The 18959-nt window shown below is 38.9% G+C and overlaps 3 protein-coding genes across 3 annotated transcripts; all 3 read left to right on the plus strand.

The window, feature by feature from the left end:
- The first annotated feature begins 6654 nt into the window (after nt 1–6654).
- Nucleotides 6655–9781, plus strand: oprk1 (opioid receptor, kappa 1). The gene is made up of 4 exons (XM_026996159.2): nt 6655–6737; nt 6972–7219; nt 7760–8112; nt 8420–9781. The coding sequence occupies exons 2-4, from the start codon at nt 6975–6977 to the stop codon at nt 8947–8949; spliced, it is 1128 nt and encodes a 375-aa protein (XP_026851960.2). The 5' UTR covers nt 6655–6737; nt 6972–6974; the 3' UTR covers nt 8950–9781.
- A 3591-nt stretch (nt 9782–13372) lies between these two features.
- chmp5a (charged multivesicular body protein 5a) lies at nt 13373–15408 on the plus strand. Its single transcript, XM_026996160.2, has 8 exons — nt 13373–13532; nt 13636–13740; nt 13860–13906; nt 14084–14177; nt 14398–14469; nt 14699–14807; nt 14895–15010; nt 15245–15408. The coding sequence occupies exons 1-8, from the start codon at nt 13467–13469 to the stop codon at nt 15293–15295; spliced, it is 660 nt and encodes a 219-aa protein (XP_026851961.2). The 5' UTR covers nt 13373–13466; the 3' UTR covers nt 15296–15408.
- Nucleotides 15409–15881: 473 nt separating this feature from the next.
- On the plus strand, nt 15882–18401 carry bag1 (BCL2 associated athanogene 1). Its single transcript, XM_026996157.2, has 7 exons — nt 15882–15970; nt 16300–16425; nt 16583–16665; nt 16745–16858; nt 16961–17068; nt 17183–17245; nt 17343–18401. The coding sequence occupies exons 1-7, from the start codon at nt 15928–15930 to the stop codon at nt 17433–17435; spliced, it is 630 nt and encodes a 209-aa protein (XP_026851958.1). The 5' UTR covers nt 15882–15927; the 3' UTR covers nt 17436–18401.
- Nucleotides 18402–18959: the final 558 nt, after the last annotated feature.

Genomic DNA, 18959 nt, shown 5'->3' on the forward strand with positions numbered 1-18959 from the left:
TTTATGCGTACCCTCATCAGTGCCTTCAGCGAGAAAGCCTGTGGCTCTGTGTGGTGGCGCGAATTACATCGGTTTGCTCATTGAGTTGGTTTCCAACATGGGCAAAGAAAGTGTTGAGCTCATTTGCTGGGGAGGCATTAGTGAATGTAGTACTGTTGGCTTGGCTTTTATAGTCAGTGATTGCCTGTGTTCTGTTCCACATGCGCTGTGCATTATGATGGCCACAAAAGTTACTTTCTATTTTCAGCCGATAATTGTAGAGTTGCTGTTCTTTGTTCTTTTATGATCTTCTCATGTGTTCTCATGCCACAGGCTAAAAGCGATTTTACAGATTTTGCTTTCTTGATGCTGTTCTTACTACTTCATTCAATTCCACTATTGTACGAGGATGTTGCCTGAAGGCTGTGATATGACATTCTTTGATTTTTAACACATTCTGCTCATTTAATGTCATCTCATTTAATTTTCAGATAAAGAATATGAGGTTTGGAAATGAAATCACCTGATTTCTAATCCTCCTTTCAGAAACTCTGGTTGCTATAGAAACTTTACAGTCTAGAAACATTTTGCTGGCATTCAGTATCCTCCTTTTTCACTTCAAGGTCGTTACAAAACCATAAGAGCTCTCCCACTCTATATCTTTTATTTTCCAGTCTCTCTCTCTCTGTATATATTTCTCTTTTCTCTCTCAGTCTGTCTGTCTGTTTCTCTCTGTCTCATCCTCTCTCTTATGAACTGGGCTTTTCAGTTTTTTTTTTAATTTAATCATTCCTTCTACACGTAGCTTTGACACTCTCTTTAGAAATCATTTAGAATGATTATTTAGAATGATTGTGGGGTGTGAATGTTCCATCATTTCTATAAACGTTCATTTTCTTAGAAATTAGGACATATAAAATGCACAAAATTCAAAATATATTGCAATATATTTAAATTTAGAATTTGCAACACTATATACTGACATTTTTTAAAATCTGCCATTTTCATATTTCTACGTTTACACTGCATTACAAACAAATCTCCTCTTTTTTACGTTCTCATTTATATTCACTCAAGGACGTTACCAGCATTTAGTCAATTTCAATGTCTGATTGATTAAAATTGGTAGATCCTTACTCACTCTACCACACCATCTCCATTTGTGTCCTAAAGCCTATATCTTTCTATATGATTTTTATGTCATTACTCATTAGAGGATTGGAAGAGCAGAAAAAGGCCTATCTTTGACTTCCTTTGACCATCAAAACAGCACTGCTAAATCTCTGTACATAGAATGACACAGTACATCTGCTGGTAAACACATCACTGTAGGACCCCAAGACCTTTGACACTATTAACTTTACTGTTAGTTCATAAATCATCATATTATTTTATGGAATACCTGTTGTCTAAGAGAATCAACCAATAAGTAAATTAGAAGTAAATATTGTAAATTAAATATTTTTGTTCACGTGTGTATATACATATATATAATAAGGTGTACTGTCCTCTCTGTTTGTGTATTGAGGCTGCACAGTTTGGCAGTGAGATACACCCTTTCAATAATGCAGTGGGGACCGATATGCCATCCTTCTATAGCTCCAGTGTTTATTCTTAAAAATGTGGTAAAATTAAAAATAAATACTGTAAATACAAACACTAATCTGTCAGTTTAATGCTCTAAATGTAAATGATACCCCTCAGCTTGAGACAACCCCCCCCGTACCCCTCCCAAATGCCAGTGGTAATAAGTCATCTTAAGTCCCTAAAACAACAGCTATATGTCACAACAGGTATCAATTATGAAATAGATTCTATAGTGCAAATCCAATTGTTGTTACAGCAAGGTTGTTAAAAATACAATCCTATTTGGATACTGTCTGTATTAAATATTATATGAGTGAGAAACAGTTCTAAATGACTACAAATACATAGGTTAATAAAGTGAATTTACAGCTGTTGCTTTCTGTAACCATCCAACTGACCTTTTTTTTTTTTTTTTCAAAAGCATGGAATACTATTTGGAGTTCTGTTACTGATGCTAGGATGCACTATTTATAGTTCCATTATATAAACACAGTACATGACAGAGTATAAAGAACTTTAATGAGTGTCTATTTCTGACTGGCTACTCAGGTAATATATATTATAAACTAATATGATAGTATGTATTACTCCCCTCCATATAGGCTAGTAGTTTATACTCGGAAATGAGTATATAAAGCGGCAGTGCTGTAGTTTGAAGATTTTGGCGTCTTTATATTTGACCTTACGCTAAGGTCCTGTTGGGAATTTACAAGAATAGAAATGGTTAAACAATGGAGCAGAATCAGAAGTAGCTTTTGCCCACAGCTGCCCTTGTGTGTGCAGTGATTTGATCAGGCCTCCCTAGAGTCTCTTCCATGTCTCGTTTCTCATCTACTCACCTGTTTGGTGATAGAGAGGGTTCAGGTGTTAATTATTGACCATGTCACTAGTCAAGTCTAAGTGTCAAGTGCACGAGTCAAGACTAAAAACTGATAATATTAAACACAGTTTTATTCGACATTGGAAATGTGCAGGCGACAGTGAAATCACATGAAACGTCATTTGGTTTAGCATATCAAGTGAATGGCTAATGCCACAATGTGCTATTAGAGAACAACTAATATCCAAGTTACAGTATATCCAAATACAACTGTTGAACAGGATACTCGCAATATGATTATATATCAAGATTTTTCAGTCTAATGGCAGATACCATTAATTTGTCCATAAATTGTTTTTAGGGAACAGCTTTACATCATTTGTGTGACAGATATGACCACTCATAAACTAATAAAATTCTAAATATGAGAAAACTGGTGGAGGCAGTAAACAGTGAACTTGAAGAAGCAGTTTAAGAACAAATCTCTTCATATGATGAAGCCCAGTGTCATTGTTATCACCTCTCCAAATCAGCCTTTGATAGATAGTGTTAAATCGTTACAGCCCTGGCTTTTATATCCTTTCTTGTTCTTAAAGAACAGTTCCACAAATTTACAGAATTTTGCCTTTAGTTTAACTCAAATGTTGTGGATCAGCCAAGACCAGATGTTTGGTGCCTTGCATATAAGGGGTTCGGCAGCTTGTGTGAAGCTGAATGGTGACAAATTAAAGAATTGAAACTTGCACACCAAAAGGTCTTGGCTGATCAGATACATTTGGCATAAGGGGAAAATCGCGCTAGGCTAATTAGATTTTTCTCTGGATTTCAATAAACCCAGTGCTAAGATAATCAAAATCCTCGACTTTGTCTTCTGCTAAGACAAGGCATCTGTGCCGCTGCCCCTCCAAAACCAGCAGTGATATCCACTGTGAGCTTCGAATGATTGAATGATATTAAGGAATAGTGTTTGATCCACAGGGAGGCTAAATCAAAGGTTCTCAGACCAGTTCTCAATGTCTCCAACTAGGACAGGCTTTTATTCTATTCAGCTCTCCACAGATAATAAAGGGTAGCAGAGCGCTTAGCTAAAGTGTGTTTGGAGCTGGAACGAAGTCCATATATGGACTGGCTGGAGTACCCCAATAAATTAATTTGAAATGTCTTTATTGAATAATCATCAGTAATTTTTGTTGCATAATTTGTTCTAGGGTAGGTACTGTTTATGTAATTTAGGTAGCTCTTTCCATCCTCAGGACATTATAATGTTCCTCATAAACATGCCATACATGTTTACACTCCAAGAGCTCCTGAGGAATCTACAAATGAAATTTTGAAGATTTGAATGAATTCTTAGTGGTTTCACAGTTAGAGCTCACAAAAGAATGTGGGATTTACAGATAATTGGACCGCCTTTTACGGCGGGATGGTGTCCATCCTATCAGGGAGGGCGCTGCTCTCCTTTCCTGTTATATAAGACATAGTCTCTTAACAGGCCTAGTTAATCTATGACAATCCAGAGCGGAGCCAGGCAGCAGACAAAGAGGCTAAACCAACCGTCTGCTGGTTGCTGCGTGACGTCACCCGACATTCATTACATTGACACTATGTCTGTTCCCCAAGCTATGCAGAAATACAAAAACAGAGAAAAACATGTCTTAATAACCTAACTAGTATTGAAGTATTAACTGATTCACAGAACATTGCCTGCACCTCTTATCTAAAGCTGGGTTTACTAAATGTTAGATCCCTAACATCTAAAGTGCTCATGCTAAGTGAAATCTTAACAGATTATAGATTTAATGTACTTTAACAGAAACCTGGATCAAGCCAAAAGAGTACATAACTTTAAATGGCTACAGCTATGTACACTGCCCTTGTCTAACTGGCCATGGAGACAGTATTGCAGTTATTTATACTGACATATTAGGTATAAACCAGAAAGCTGGTTATGATTTTTAAGTCTTTTGAAATGAAATTATTTTTACTATTTGATCCCCTCACTCCTGTCTTAGCTACTTTACATTGGCTCCCAATAAAATTTTGTTGTGATTATAAAATACTTCTAATGATCTACAAAGCACTGAATGGTCTTACCCCACAGTACCTTAGAGAACTCTTAGTGCATTATGATCCACCATGTTTGCTTATATCAAAAGGTGCAGGCTCTTTACTAGTACCAAGAATATGAAAATCTACCACAGGGGACGGAGTCACATTATGGAACAACCTTCCTGTAAATGTTTGAGACTCAGACACAGTCTCAATATTTAAGGCTAGGCTGAAAACCTGTACAGTCAGGCATTTTATTAATTACTTCCCATCTTAGGTAAAGGTGTAGATCTGGGTGTCCTTCAATGTGCATTGAGAGTTCTGGTAAACTGGGAGGTTATGATGCTGTCATGTCACCTCTCTTTTGTCATTCAAGTTTGTTGACTGAGAGCAGAGTGCTGATGTTCCAGGGTGCCCTCATGCCTGTGGTTCCTTCTGGCTCTTTCCTTTAGCTGTGCTGCCATAGCTAGATCTGCCGGAGTCTGTCATTGCACATTATAGCTCCCTAATTTACACACCCTCGTACCTGGACATGCCTAATAATCTATTCTCTCTTTCTGCCAAGGTACACCTACTCGTGACATCATGATTTTACTGAGCCTCAACCCGTCTCAGCTGTCACGGCTACTCCCACCACCCCCTGATGTCCCCTGCTGTAGCCCACCACACCTCCACCCCAGCCAACTACATCTCCGTTGTCCTTGATGGACATTCTCTTGCTGGATATGTTTCGGACACATGCACACCATCAGGACAAGACTAAGACCTCTAGAAAACCGAACTAGACATTAAATTTTTAATTTTATTATTATTTATTTATTTTTCTCTTAAAATTGATACTATTGTAGTGACCAATGTCAGCTCGAGGAGGATGGGCCCCTCTTTGACTCTTGGTTCCTCTCAAGGTTTGGGTTTTCTCACTGGGGTGTTGGACTTGGACATTTGTAAAGTTGCTTTGTGACAACATCTGTTGTAAAAAGTGCTTTATAAATACATTTGATTTGTACCCTGTTAAGCATTTGGCACAATAAACTCAGCAACAGGTTAGGATGTTCTCCTGAAAGTTGGTTTAATGAAGTGTCATCTTGACTCCTATCGCTGTTCATCATTTGACCTTTATAAATGTAATCCAAATGTGTATGTCCTCCAAATATGTATATGTTGTCTGCACTTGCAAGCCTTAAGGCGATGTCCATAAGAGGGAAAATATACTACATAAATCCCTATATATATCTCTTAAAAACATGTCATCTTGACATCATTTGGGATGGAAAGAGAGAAATAGGTTTAATACAGAGGTACAGTATATTTATAGGGTCCATTAGCGCTGCGAAAAGACTACACTTAAGTCAACGCTTACGGCAGCGGGCATGGACGTACGACTGAGACCATTAGTAGGCTTGATGTTGATGGGACCTCAGCTTTCACTGATATATACTGGCTTTCGCAACGACTTAATTCAGCATTCTAGCTAAACTCTTTATTATCTCGTCCTCATGTTGGTGACAACAGAGTTAAGACAAAGAATCCACAAGCTCTTTCTCCCTCATTGACTTGATTTTTTTCCTCACGGTTGAGTGAAGTTGTTAAGTAGTTCCCTCTAGCCGATTATAACCGCTTCTCTAGACAAAAACGCCCCGGCAGCAGTGGTCAAAAGCACTGCCCTTCTGGGTCCGCCAGCACTCTTAACGTGTGAGAATTCCCACACCGGGTAACTTTATTCTCTTGTGACAGAAAAGATAGAAACATTCAATTCATGACTGACGAGAATTCAAGAGAATTCAGTCTTGTAAGAAAAACGAAAAGAATCGCTTGAGCGCCTCACTGAATTGGGCTATTACCACAACCTTACATGAAACGGCACTGATTTTATTATTGCGTTCAACGGTTTAAATCTCTTTGACCGTATCATGTGTTGAACTTCATATTTTGCACTATGCTACCTGTTGCGTTGTTGCACACGACATGTATACCTGCTTGAATATCAGCGCCACACAGCAACACTCTGATATTACCCCAAATCTCCTAAATGGCCACGGGACGAAGCTAAAAACAAGTTGGGAGTGAAAGAGTTTCTGACTGAATCAATTCAACTACGTGGGACGTTTAGTAAAACGGGCAGCGCCGCTCTGCAGGGGCCACACGGAGCGCCGCGAGCTCTGATGTCACACGCGACGGGCGTCGGAGGCAGCGCGCGCCAGTAGGGTGCAGGACAGACATCCGCGCGACTCACTGCTTTTCCAGGACAAGACCTTCGTCTTTCCCTTTGCGCGTTTACATCAACAGCAGACTATTACTGATTGTAAGTATACTGAGTTTATTTCTGGTCGTTTGGGCGATTTGATCTACATATAAAAGACTAGCAATGTAAAATAAGCTTTACTTCTAAATTGACTTTGATGATTTGTTATACATTTACATTTTAATACAATTTCGTATTACGTTTGACTGTTTAAAGTCAGTCTGTAAATATACATAGTATGCACGAGCACGACCCATTGAGGTAAAAGGGAATTATTTTTATTTTTGTTGTCAGGAGATGGACAATAACGTGGTGCAGATTTTTAAGGATGACAAATGTCCATCGGCTCATCCCGAGGACTGTTTTCCAAACTTCACATGGCAGCCTGGGTTCTCTGACATGTCCAACTACTCGCTGAATGAAAGCAGGACGAACGACACCGAGTCGATGTCCCCTATCATAACCATCATCACAGCCGTCTACTCGGTAGTGTTCGTTGTGGGACTGGTGGGAAACTGCCTGGTGATGTTTGTCATTATCAGGTGAGAAGTCTTGTTCTGATGCAGCAACTGCAGTGCTACTCTTAACCAGTGAGTGCGAACAGCCTGTTGACAGTGTTTTGTTCATTTCACTTGAACTGGAATGCAACAGTATAGTATACCAGTTTACAGTGAATATAGCTCAATTTCGATTCCTGAAATGTTGTGGTGAAAAACGTTTGGCCAAAGGTTCAAGCGTAAATTTTCTATAGGTGGTTTGGCACCCCCACGTGGATCGCGCAGCGCAGGAACGTAAGCGGTTGTCGTCCTGTGAATTATAATAAACAATAACGTCAGAAACCTCTTAAACAAAAGCTTATTTTGCTCAATCTTGAACTGTAATATCACAAATATTTAAAATCGTACAGCCTGCACGTGTGAAATGTTTTAGGCCTATTGGCAAGATGTTGCTTCATGTAACATTTGTAAACATGCATACTCTTGTTATTTACATAGTACCTTGTATTTTTGAAGTTGTTCACCTTATTTTAAACAATTAAAAAAAAACATTGTCATTTAGTCTCTTTATCATTTTTTTCTTAGATACACTAAGATGAAAACAGCCACCAACATCTACATCTTTAACCTGGCTGTGGCTGATGCCCTGGTGACAACCAGCATGCCGTTCCAGAACACAGACTACCTGCTCAACTCCTGGCCCTTTGGAGAGGTGGTGTGCAAGGTCGTCATCTCCATCGACTACTACAACATGTTCACCAGCATCTTCACCCTCACCATGATGAGCGTGGACCGCTACATTGCCGTCTGCCACCCGGTCAAGGCTCTGGACTTCCGCACACCCCTTAAGGCTAAGATCATCAACGTCCTCATCTGGGTTCTGTCCTCTGCCGCTGGTATCCCCGCCATGGTCCTTGGAAGCACTCAGACCAACAATGGTACCTGATAGCAACTGTTGTTTATGAATGCTATGAATGATTGAAGAATGTTTTATTAAAAGACACAAAGAGAAGCTTAGATGGTTGTTGACCTTACGCTAGATGTTTCCACTGCATTATGATGTTCCTCATCCAGAGGAGCTCCCAACGAGAACCCAAAAATATTCCAAATTTTCATCAAAATTGAGTCAACTGTTGGAGTGAGCTTTTGTCTTGGCTGAACAGTGCAGGTATTAGAGCAACATTGGTGGTGGTAGGGCAACAGTGAATTGCGCTATGTAACAGCTTCGCCTTTTGTGTTCCACAGGCACCACGGAGTGTGCGCTACAGTTCCCCGAACCCTACATCTACTGGGACACACTGATGAAGATCTGTGTCTTCATCTTCGGCTTTGTCGTGCCCCTTCTCATCATCACCGTGTGCTACACGCTGATGGTGCTGCGGCTGAAGAGCGTGCGCCTGCTGTCGGGTTCCCGCGAGAAAGACCGCAACTTGCGGCGGATCACGCGCCTGGTGCTTGTGGTTGTGGCTGTGTTCGTCGTGTGCTGGACGCCCATACACATCTTCATCCTGGTCAAGGTGCTGGCGCCCGATGTGCCTGAGACCACGGCCATCACAGGTGCCTACTTCTTCTGCGTGGCACTGGGTTACACCAACAGCAGCCTCAACCCCATCCTCTATGCCTTCCTGGATGAGAACTTCAAGCGCTGCTTCCGGGACTTCTGCTGCCCGGGTCGAGGCCAGGCTGATAGGCAGGGCGTGCTGCGCGTCCGGAGCACCATACGCGAGCACACGTGCCCGGTGGAGGGCGCAGGCGGTGGTGGTAGGCCTGTATGACTAGACTTGGAGCTGTCCTCCTTCCTGGGCGAGGAGGACTCGAACGAGTTAGGACTGACGCAGGTCACCACTGCCGTATGAGGAGGTGCCACAGCAGCGGAGATTTGCCTTGTAGGTGTGTGCGATGCATGTTTTTCGGAGGCACATAAATGGAATCGTCGATTGTGTGATGATTAAAAGCATTTTGTTCTAATTATGACCAGACATATGGATTTGTTTTAAAATACTGCCATGTTTTGGTAAACATATGTTTGAATATATTCATGGAACTGAGAATGTCTAATAAGGTCTGAGTAAACCTTTAGATTAATTTTCATGCTGGGGGGAAGGCACACATATAGGGTCACTGTAACCCAGCCCCTCTCTGCCCTCTGCATTGGCTGCATATTGTAAACAACCTGCCCTGTCCTATATCGTTACATTTTGAAATCTCTGCACCCAAATACCCTAAAAGAGGCTGTAATGCTCCCTTCTCTCAGTCAAAACATCAACACCCCACTCAGTACCATGCGATATTATGTGATTATTTTTTAAGGAATGCCCAAGAGCCAGTGACCAAAGACTGATAAAAGATTAATTGTTCAGTGTATGTATTGCTCTGTGTCTAAACATTACAGAATTACATTTGCTATATATACATTATGGGAGAAAATCAAGTATAGTGCAAATGGACAGTGATGCAGTGTCTTTATGTTTAAATAATGCGAAAACTGAAACGAAAGTGTGTGGAGAAGTGTATTTGTAAAAGTGTTTTAGGAGGTGTTTATTTGATTACTGTGAAATCTTTCTGTCACAGGCAAGCCAAAATCAACAACAGCGTTACATATTTACTCAGGAAGTAGTATTGCAGTTCCTTAGCATCGTTTGCAGTATTTTTCTTCAGCTGCAGGAGAACAGTCGTTCTTTGATATTAAGAATTGCTGCTTGTTGGAAGATTACTTTGCATTTGTATAGTGAAATGCTCTAAAAATGGTCTTAGAATCTCACTAATGTATGCTTGTACTTTAAAATTACTAGATTCTAGATAACCAAGTAAAAATTATAGTAATGGCGAATAATCCTTGATATCCAATCTGTGATATCTCAGTGCTTGCTGCAAAAGTTGGATGTACTTTCTGGACAGAGAACTTTCCAACAACTGAAGAACTTGAATCTGTAACGATGATTCTTGAACCTGTGATAATCTGTTCGTGTTAAATACCATTTAGAGTCTTTCCTCAGTTGAGAAAATCATACATGTGTAGTGCATGAAACTCTATTAATAGAATTCAGTCGTTGGTGAAGCTAACATCTCCTCTCATGAAAATCCTTTCTGTGATGAGTACCATGCTGTTATGAATCATGACATCCACCGTGCACCGTGACTTTACATAGATCTACATTTCCAGGCTGTAGTGATTACTGGTATAAGCACTGATTCTTTACAAGTGTTTTGGTTGCAATGATATGTTCTGCAATGTAAAAAGGTTCTTAAGGTATGGTGGAGGTACATTTTGTTTTTATTTGTACCTGAACAGTGTCATGACACTAGTCATACTTGACAATCTTTAGATCTCAGATATATAGAGTAAGATATCCGAAGCCTATGTAAGGCTTATTTAAATCTGTAATTTTTGCAATTTGAATGAATGATATTATTATTCAGTTATTATGCATCAAAGGGACAAAATAATAAATCAGCAACAAGTAGAGTTTTATATTAAATGGTTCTGTTAGGGAGTGTTGACCATGGTATGGCGACCACAGGAAGATAAAGACAGCTGTTATTCTAGCAGCTACATATTGATTTTAACTTTCCGAATGAAGTGGTTTTCCTCTATCGATCGAATCACCGTTCGATGGCTACTTGAACGGTTATAATGACAAGAAGAGAAAAACAGATTTTAAATAGGATAAAATACAGGTCACTTCCACATCGACACCTCAAAGCTCTACAGTGCTGTATTAACCAGTAGTGCTCAATTAAGCAGAAATGGACACAACCGAATGCTGTAATTATGTATTTAATACCTAGCAGTTTGCTATGTGAGGGGGTAAAAACAAGGATGAAAAATCAAGAGGTTGGCAAGTATGACTGTGTTTATCACAACAGCCTTTACAATCTTTTACTGGACTTTATATGTTTTGTCTTTTGAAAATCACAGATTTTCAAATCAGTTTAATTCATAGGTCAGCAAAACTCAGATCCAGATACCAACACTTATTATACTGTTATATTGTACTTATTATAAAGTGGTTGTATAAGATAAAGATTTGTTCTGTTGCTTTTGTTTTTTGCTTTTGCTGCACAATTGCTGCACTTTTAATTAATTTTTTGTTTGTATTTTTTAAAAGTGCCTACAGTAATCAAGCATTTTGCTATATTGAGTCTTGTTGTGCTAGCAGCTACAGTATTATCTGATCTATGATCTGTATATGAAAATCTGCCAATAAATTCAATAGTATAATTACACAATGAATAATGCTGTATTTGTTTTTATTCTACTTTAATACATTAAAATATGTTAATTCTTTATTTTCTGGTTTTAATTTAAAAGTTATTCATAAATGGGTCTGCAGTTGACAAAGTGACTTGTTGTCAATGAAGCCTTTAGATCACATGCAGTGCCCATGACTATCACCCACTCCCTTCTACTGCAGCTGTTCCTCGGGTAAAACACTTCATTCATTTTGTGACAGTGACATGTTTACAGCGAAGATGCTTTGAAATAGAAGACTTCCTTCATCAAGCAAATTTAGCAGTGGCAAGTGTACCTTCAAGTGATAAATAATGGAGTAAAATAATCACCAATGGAGGATGCATTTCATTTTCAGCATCCCAAGTAGCCTATCACCATTAATAAGAGAGAGAGAGAGGCCATTACTGTGAAAAGGATCAAAATACAATAGCACATAAGTGCTATATATAAAGGACATAACCCTAATCTAGGACAAACGGGTTCATTGACAGATTAATTTTCTGCACACATCTTACGTCAATATATCATTCAGAGTTTTATTTTCAGTTTCTTAACATGCAAATATGAGATTAAATGGTAACTTGGAATCGACTCAGAAACAAGTGTTTATTAGAAGTGACTTTCTCAGAAAGTTCTAGAATGTAAACATAGATCATCTCCTACAGTAACCTAAAGAAAATACATATAGTCTATATGTGGGCTGTAGTCATAAAGCTCATAGAACAGAAACATCTTTGACATTACCATGGTAACTAACTGTACATCAGAAATGCTAATTCAGTTGGCCACAATGTAGCCTACAATTTCTATGCATGACTGATGTTTGTCAGTGCAATGAAATGCCTTGAAGGGGGATAAAGGAATGAGCCATTATGTTGTCATAACCACTCCCAGTAGAGAAAAATGATCCAATCTGAACCTCCTCAATTGCTGCTGACAGTTCTCTGGTCTCCTTGTGGGATCATGGCACAGGAGTGTACAGCAGGCTCAGGTCCTGAGTTCAAATCATCCTCACATCTTCTGTCTGTCAGTGGGTGCATTCATTTTGGAGCAGGCTGTCACCATTTAGTTTCTACGGGAGCGCTACTGTTGCCATGGCAGACTTTAATGATTGCAGGCAGCAGTTCATGGCCACTTTGTGTAGTTATGAAACACTCATTTATTAAGATGGCCTTGATAAATGTGATTTAATGCATACGATTTCTAATTTGACTTCTACAGAATGGCGGCTGTAGGCTCTTCACTCTGTAAATATACAATTCACATGATGCTGTTGTACAAGAGCATTCAGATTTGCATTCAAATTGGAGCATGTGGCTTTGATCAGTTACCCACCGTATGTTTTTGCTTTTTAATTGTTTATTTGTTGCTTGAGGGATACACAGCATCTGGTCTTGAGGCTACTGTGTGTAACAATAGTCCCACTGTGTGTCATTAGTCTTGACCAGAAAACAAATGAAGGAATAGGTGAAGATGTGTTGCACTCTAACATTTGTAGAACAGAAATTTTAAAAAGCATAGATATTACCTATACAGTAAGCTATATTACAATTATTTATGTATTAAAAGTAGACAATAGTCGATGTTATATTTGTTTCATGCACTTTTTTAAAGGCTGTTATATATGGGGTTTTATTTAATATGTGTATAGACTTTGCGAAAGATTTAAAAGCTTACCACTGTTTAGTCATCTTGCTTGCGCATTAATTATATCGGAAACATACATTTGAAATTTTGTAAATCACAAGGGAATCGGGTTGCTTTCATGCCGATAATTCATAGAAATGACAGTTCATATGTATCAAAAATGTAAAACGCTCTAAATTCTCTAAATTCTAAATTCTTTAGGAAGTTCTCAGGACCCTGTGTTTTGAATTCACCTTGAATAGAAAAATCTCCGAAACCGCTGAGAGCATTTCCAGTGACTTTTATTCTAGTTTAGAGTAGTTTTTGACCCACCGGAAACTGGTCCCACTGATGCTTTGACAGTCCGATGCAGATTTATTTACTCCTTTGCTTTTCTTTGACTCAAAGCAACGATCAAAGTCTTGATAAATAATGAACCGCATTTTTGGTCGCAGCAAGAACCAAGCCCCGCCCAACATTTCAGAGTGTATTGGAAATGTGAGCTGTTTCTTAATTGCTGTCTTGTCGTCTAAGGAATCTGTTTCATCACGAACATCATGAAAGCCATGGCTGCTGACTGCAATGATTCACACCTTTTCAGACAGATGCAAGGGCCGAGTCAATCGATAAGAAGATAGCGAGAATCGACGCGGAGTTAATCAAGCATAAGGAACAGATGAAAAAGATGAGGGACGGTCCGGCAAAGGTAAATTGACACTGGCGCCATTACTCATGACATATAACACTGGAAGTATAGGGCAGTCATGACTTCAGTCCTAAACTCGATTTTTCCGTGTAAATCTGCAATACACTTTCTTCTTACAGAATGCAGTGAAACAAAAGGCAATGAGAGTGCTCAAACAAAAAAGAATGTGAGTGGTATCTGTAGTATAAAACTTGTGCTTAAATTTAGCCCTTTTGGTCTTGGGCACATTTGAGGTATTTAACGAGCAAGTATATTTTTGCCTATTGCCCAAAGAACTAAATTTAACACTTCATAGGGTATTATATGCCTGACATGATTGTCTTTCTGTCGGATTGTGGTGAAGGTATGAAGGCCAGAGAGATCAACTTGCTCAGCAGTCCTTTAACATGGAACAGGCCAACTATACCATTCAGGCTTTAAAAGACACCAAAACAACAGTAAGGACTTGGGTCAGCTTTCTCTTAGTGCTTAGTTTCCCATCTCTCACCCATAAATTCAGTTGGATCTGTCATCATGTATCCACAGATTTCCATGTTCCTGAGGGCATTCATGTTGATGTATTTAACCCAAATGTGTATCTAGTCTGAATGTAACTAACAAGCACTGATATAAATAATTGGCTCTGTTGCATGTTCTTGTGATATTGTTCCTCTCTAGGTTGAGGCCATGAAGGTTGGAGCAAAAGAAATGAAAAAGGCTTATAAACAAGTGAAAATGGATCAGATTGAAGTATGTTATGATGTCATCGTAGAGCTCTTGCTTTGCAGCACTAAGCATAAATGTAAATAATAGTTGTTTCTGTATGATATTTACACAAATATAATTTGTACAAACAATGACCTTAGGAGAACATAAGGGGGTTGTGTGATTTCAGAAAAACATGGCACAACAGTAGCTGTGTCTGCATCCTATATTTGATTCAGAACAATGTGAGGATCTGCTTGTGTTTGACTTTTAGGACCTACAGGACCAGCTGGAGGACATGATGGAGGAAGCCAGTGAAGTGCAGGAGGCCCTGAGCCGCAGCTACTGCACCCCCGACATTGATGAGGACGACCTGGAAGCAGGTAGGTGGTGGATGTATGTATCGCAGAGACAGAAGGCAGTATTACAGACAAAAAAGACGTCAGCATATATTTTGGGTGCCCATTCAGAGCTGGATGCCCTTGGGGATGAGCTACTACTGGACGAGGACAGCTCCTATCTTGACGAGGCCTCATCTACACCCTCCATACCAGAGGGCATGCCCAGCGACAGCAAAGCCAATAAGGTTACACTCACACTGATCAGATCAAACCATCAGCTGCATGTCATTTACCATTGCCTTAGATTTTGGTTCTGCACACCCATGACATCCCACGAATACCATGTTACACTACTTTATTTCTCTTATAAAGGGGCTTTTACAACTACTCCTATTGAACTAATCCTAAGCAGAAGATATAAAAGGCTTAAATATTCTGCACCCATTCTTGGATCACCTCTTGGTATGTTTGTTCCTCAGGATGGCATTCTGGTTGACGAGTTTGGATTACCACAGATCCCAGCCACATAGGTGAAACCTCTAGGATCTGTTTCTGGGTTGAAGATCTTCTAGATATTCACCTCCAGTTTGCACATTGTCTGGTACTGAAGTTCTGTTTGTGTTTTGATTTTACACTATTCCAGAATGTCGTTCTAAGGATCGGTGTTTGTAATTTTATGACTAGTATTATCTGCACATTCATGCTTTATAATAATAATAATAATAATAATAATAATAATAATAATAATAATAATAATAATGATCATCATCATCATCATCATGGTTGCTTTTTATATGTTGTCACTGGACCATTGATGAATAAAGCACAAAAATGAAGGGATATACAGTAAATGCCTCGCTTAGTCTTTCAGAATGTCTGTATTTTGAGCAAATGCTTTTTAATGGTTTTATTGTCTACTCTTTAGGGGGAAAAACATGTTTGCATCACATATATTAAATATTTATTTTTGCAACTGGAATAATAAATGATACTTTTTGAAAAACATGATTTCATTAACGTGTGTGTGCATTTGTCATTTGCGCACACTTATGTCACGATTAATTTTACTTTCAGCACTAGGGGGCAGTGTAAGACAAATGTTGGCGAGTGTTTTTACGACACATCCGGCTTGATTGCGGCACCGCTAAAGCGAGTAGCTAGTATGGAGATGGCCGACAACACAATTACAGTGACAGTTGCATATGGTAAATACCATTATAATGTTTCAGGTTTTATGCGTAAATACAAGACTGACCGTTTCGTAATTCTGTTTAAATCTACGTTTACTAACTCACAACGTTAACGTTAAATTATCTTAAATGATAACGTTATGTAGATACCTGTAAGAGAGCTATTTAGCTAACCTAGCTATTAAAAGCTCGGTGCGTGGTGATTTTCCGCTACCTAGCTGTCCAGCTAACGTTAGCTAGCTCAGTGGTGTGGCCTAAAGCATTGTACTGGAGCTACAAAATAGGCTTATAAACAGCTAACAGGTTTAGTTACACCTAATTAATGCTTTTTACATTGGTCTCAGGCACATCCAAGCACAACATCACACTAACAGGGCAGGATGGAGACGAGCCTTCACTTAAGGATTTATCCGAGGCGCTAACAGAGGCTACGGGTGTACCAGCTCCTTCGCAGAAAATCATTTTCAAAGGTAATGTACATGACCTGTTTCAGATGAATGGATTTGGGCTCTTCTTGTATTATCCGCTGTGTCATGTTCTGTCAGAGTAATTTTAAAAGCAACTTGACGTTTTTCTCAGAGAACTTCTCAACAATCAAATACCATATCATGGTTTTTTATGCTGTAGGGAAGTCCTTGAAGGACATGGACGAAAGGTTGTCAAGCTTTGGGATAAAGCAAGGATGTAAACTTATGATGATTGGGAAAAGGGTAAGCTATTTGGACTTAAAATAATTTTTGGCAGAATAAATATATGTATGGTTTCAAAACATGAAAATGTACTTGATAGAACAGTCCAGAGGAGGAGGCTGAACTGAAAAAGCTCAAAGACATCGAAAAGTCTGTGGAACAGACGGCCAAGAAGCTTGAGAAAGTGGATGACGAATTGTCAGGACTAAAGAATGTATGTGTGCATTTGGTCTGGGCTTTTTCCCATCATATAAATTATGTACATTATTATTGATACTTTCAGAGTTCATTTAGAAAAGCTGTCATTTTTTCCCAGGGATTTTTAGCAAAGGATTTACAGGCTGAAGCGCTTAACAAACTGGACCATAGAGTGAAGGTTGCTGCAGAACAGTTCATGAAGATCCTGGAGCAAATTGACACTTTGGTGATTTATTTTTAAACAGTCCATTTTTAAAAACTTACTGAAGTAGTTGAATAAATGTTTTGTTTGTCATTATAACTGCCTAATTAACAGTTTAATTTATGATTTGGCTTGCAGAGCTTGCCTGAGAATTTTAGTGACTGTAGAATGAAGAAAAAGGGACTTGTGAAAACTGTTCAGGTGCAGTTGTAGTATTACACGTTGACTTCAAGCGTAAAATAAATGGAGAAACACTTTGCCAAATCTAATTTCGAATTGTTCTGTCTTTTCTTCACAGGGCTTCCTAGCACAGTGTGACAAAATTGAAGCTGGTATATCGGATCATCTGGCAAAGATTCAGACCAAAAATTTAGCCCTTGCAGAAAAGTGATGAGAGAACTCCTTTTACTTCAGTGGTTGCCCTGCAGTTGCTCTGTGAGTGACTGTAGAACCATCAAAATTAGCTTCAGTACTGGAGCAGGTTCTGGAGTGTTTATATATGCTTTCTGTCCTAATATGGGCAGTGCAAAAAAATCTGTTGTAGGTTTTTAATGTTTGAATTGCATTCAGCATCTTCAGGTGCCCTGCAGTGCTGTAGTTCAGATCCAATATTCTTTATTGCTGTATATCTTTCTGCTTCTACAACCCAAGCACATAACTTTACATAAATATAAAACTACAAGATTCAGTGAATGTCTATCTAAGTAATACCTGCTGTTTTGTGACCATTTTAATTACTAGGTATGACAAACATTTAAAATTTTATATTTGCTTACTAATTTACTATGGTCAAAAGTGGAGGTACAGCATGTTGTGCTGTTAGTATTGCTCAGCTGTCATATCTAATGAGGGGAACTGAACAATATTGTGTACTTAAATGGTAGAATGTTATCTTAATTTTATCATGCCTCAATATTAACATGCTTAAAGCCATTTCTGTGGTATTATTAGCCTATTATGCAATAATCAAGTCTTTGCAGGGAGTTTGTAGATACACGTTGTGCATTTTGCAGATGTATTTAACTTCATGTAAAAGCCAATGTATATAAAATAAAGGTACAAAGAAACAAACATGGTGATTTTTAGGGCTATTGGTCATATATGTTTTGGTTCTTTTAGTATAGTACTTTTTCCAAATTTTCTGTTAAGAACAATATAACCCCAGAACAAGAATGTTTTTAGGTGGCAATATGGAAATCTCTGCAGAATTATCACGAAAATCACTCATTAAAAAGAGTCGCTGAATCTTGAAGGACATGCTAATGAGAATGTTGTCATATGCTTGGCTGAATCGTAGTCCTGAACTGCTTCTCCTCAGTGAGTACTTCTCAATAAATCCAAGAAAATGTGTCAGTTTTCTAAACAAGCATATGTTCTTTCTTTACAAACACCAGTTCCTAAAATGTTCTCAGATTTGATGCCAGATGTACTGCTGTGCAAACCTCAGTTGCTGTCCTTTAGGCAGCTTGTATTGTTTCCTCCCTCTTAAATGCAGTTGAAAGTCAGTTAAATGCCACTAGTCAAACCTTTCAGTTTAATACTCCATTGTTTTTCAATAAAAGCCTCTGCAAATGTGCATTTGGTATTCATAAAAGAATTATAAGCATGGTTAGCTGTCTTGCTGTAATACCCTAACCTTTGTGGGTACCTATTTCGTTTCTCTTATAGACAGAAGGGGGGGATAAGTGAACATCTTCCTAAAATGCCCCTTCACTGTAACGTTTTAAAGGCACTGCGGGGCTTTTTTCGGTATCTTGAGTGTTCCCACTTGCTCCATAATGTTTGAGATTGGCACGACACGGGTGCTCCGGGTCTTCTTTATAGCCGGGCAGCTGAGATGACCTGCCTTCTCAACACGGGCTAAATTTATCGGGCCTGCCGGCCATACAAGGTCGCGACTGTAGGCTGCAATGTG

Source organism: Electrophorus electricus, chromosome 19, assembly GCF_013358815.1.
Source record: "Electrophorus electricus isolate fEleEle1 chromosome 19, fEleEle1.pri, whole genome shotgun sequence".
Lineage (NCBI taxonomy): Eukaryota > Metazoa > Chordata > Actinopteri > Gymnotiformes > Gymnotidae > Electrophorus > Electrophorus electricus.

Excerpts from the sequence above, each read along its gene's own strand:
- oprk1 (XM_026996159.2), top strand. The coding sequence starts at position 6,975 with ATGGACAATAACGTGGTGCAGATTTTTAAGGATGACAAATGTCCATCG. Across the intron at positions 7,220-7,759 it reads GTGATGTTTGTCATTATCAG|ATACACTAAGATGAAAACAG; the intron begins GTGAGAAGTCTT and ends TTTTTTTCTTAG. Across the intron at positions 8,113-8,419 it reads AAGCACTCAGACCAACAATG|GCACCACGGAGTGTGCGCTA; the intron begins GTACCTGATAGC and ends TGTGTTCCACAG.
- chmp5a (XM_026996160.2), top strand. The coding sequence starts at position 13,467 with ATGAACCGCATTTTTGGTCGCAGCAAGAACCAAGCCCCGCCCAACATT. Across the intron at positions 13,907-14,083 it reads GTGCTCAAACAAAAAAGAAT|GTATGAAGGCCAGAGAGATC; the intron begins GTGAGTGGTATC and ends ATTGTGGTGAAG. Across the intron at positions 14,470-14,698 it reads TGAAAATGGATCAGATTGAA|GACCTACAGGACCAGCTGGA; the intron begins GTATGTTATGAT and ends TTTGACTTTTAG.
- bag1 (XM_026996157.2), top strand. The coding sequence starts at position 15,928 with ATGGAGATGGCCGACAACACAATTACAGTGACAGTTGCATATG. Across the intron at positions 15,971-16,299 it reads TACAGTGACAGTTGCATATG|GCACATCCAAGCACAACATC; the intron begins GTAAATACCATT and ends CATTGGTCTCAG. Across the intron at positions 16,426-16,582 it reads GCAGAAAATCATTTTCAAAG|GGAAGTCCTTGAAGGACATG; the intron begins GTAATGTACATG and ends TTTATGCTGTAG.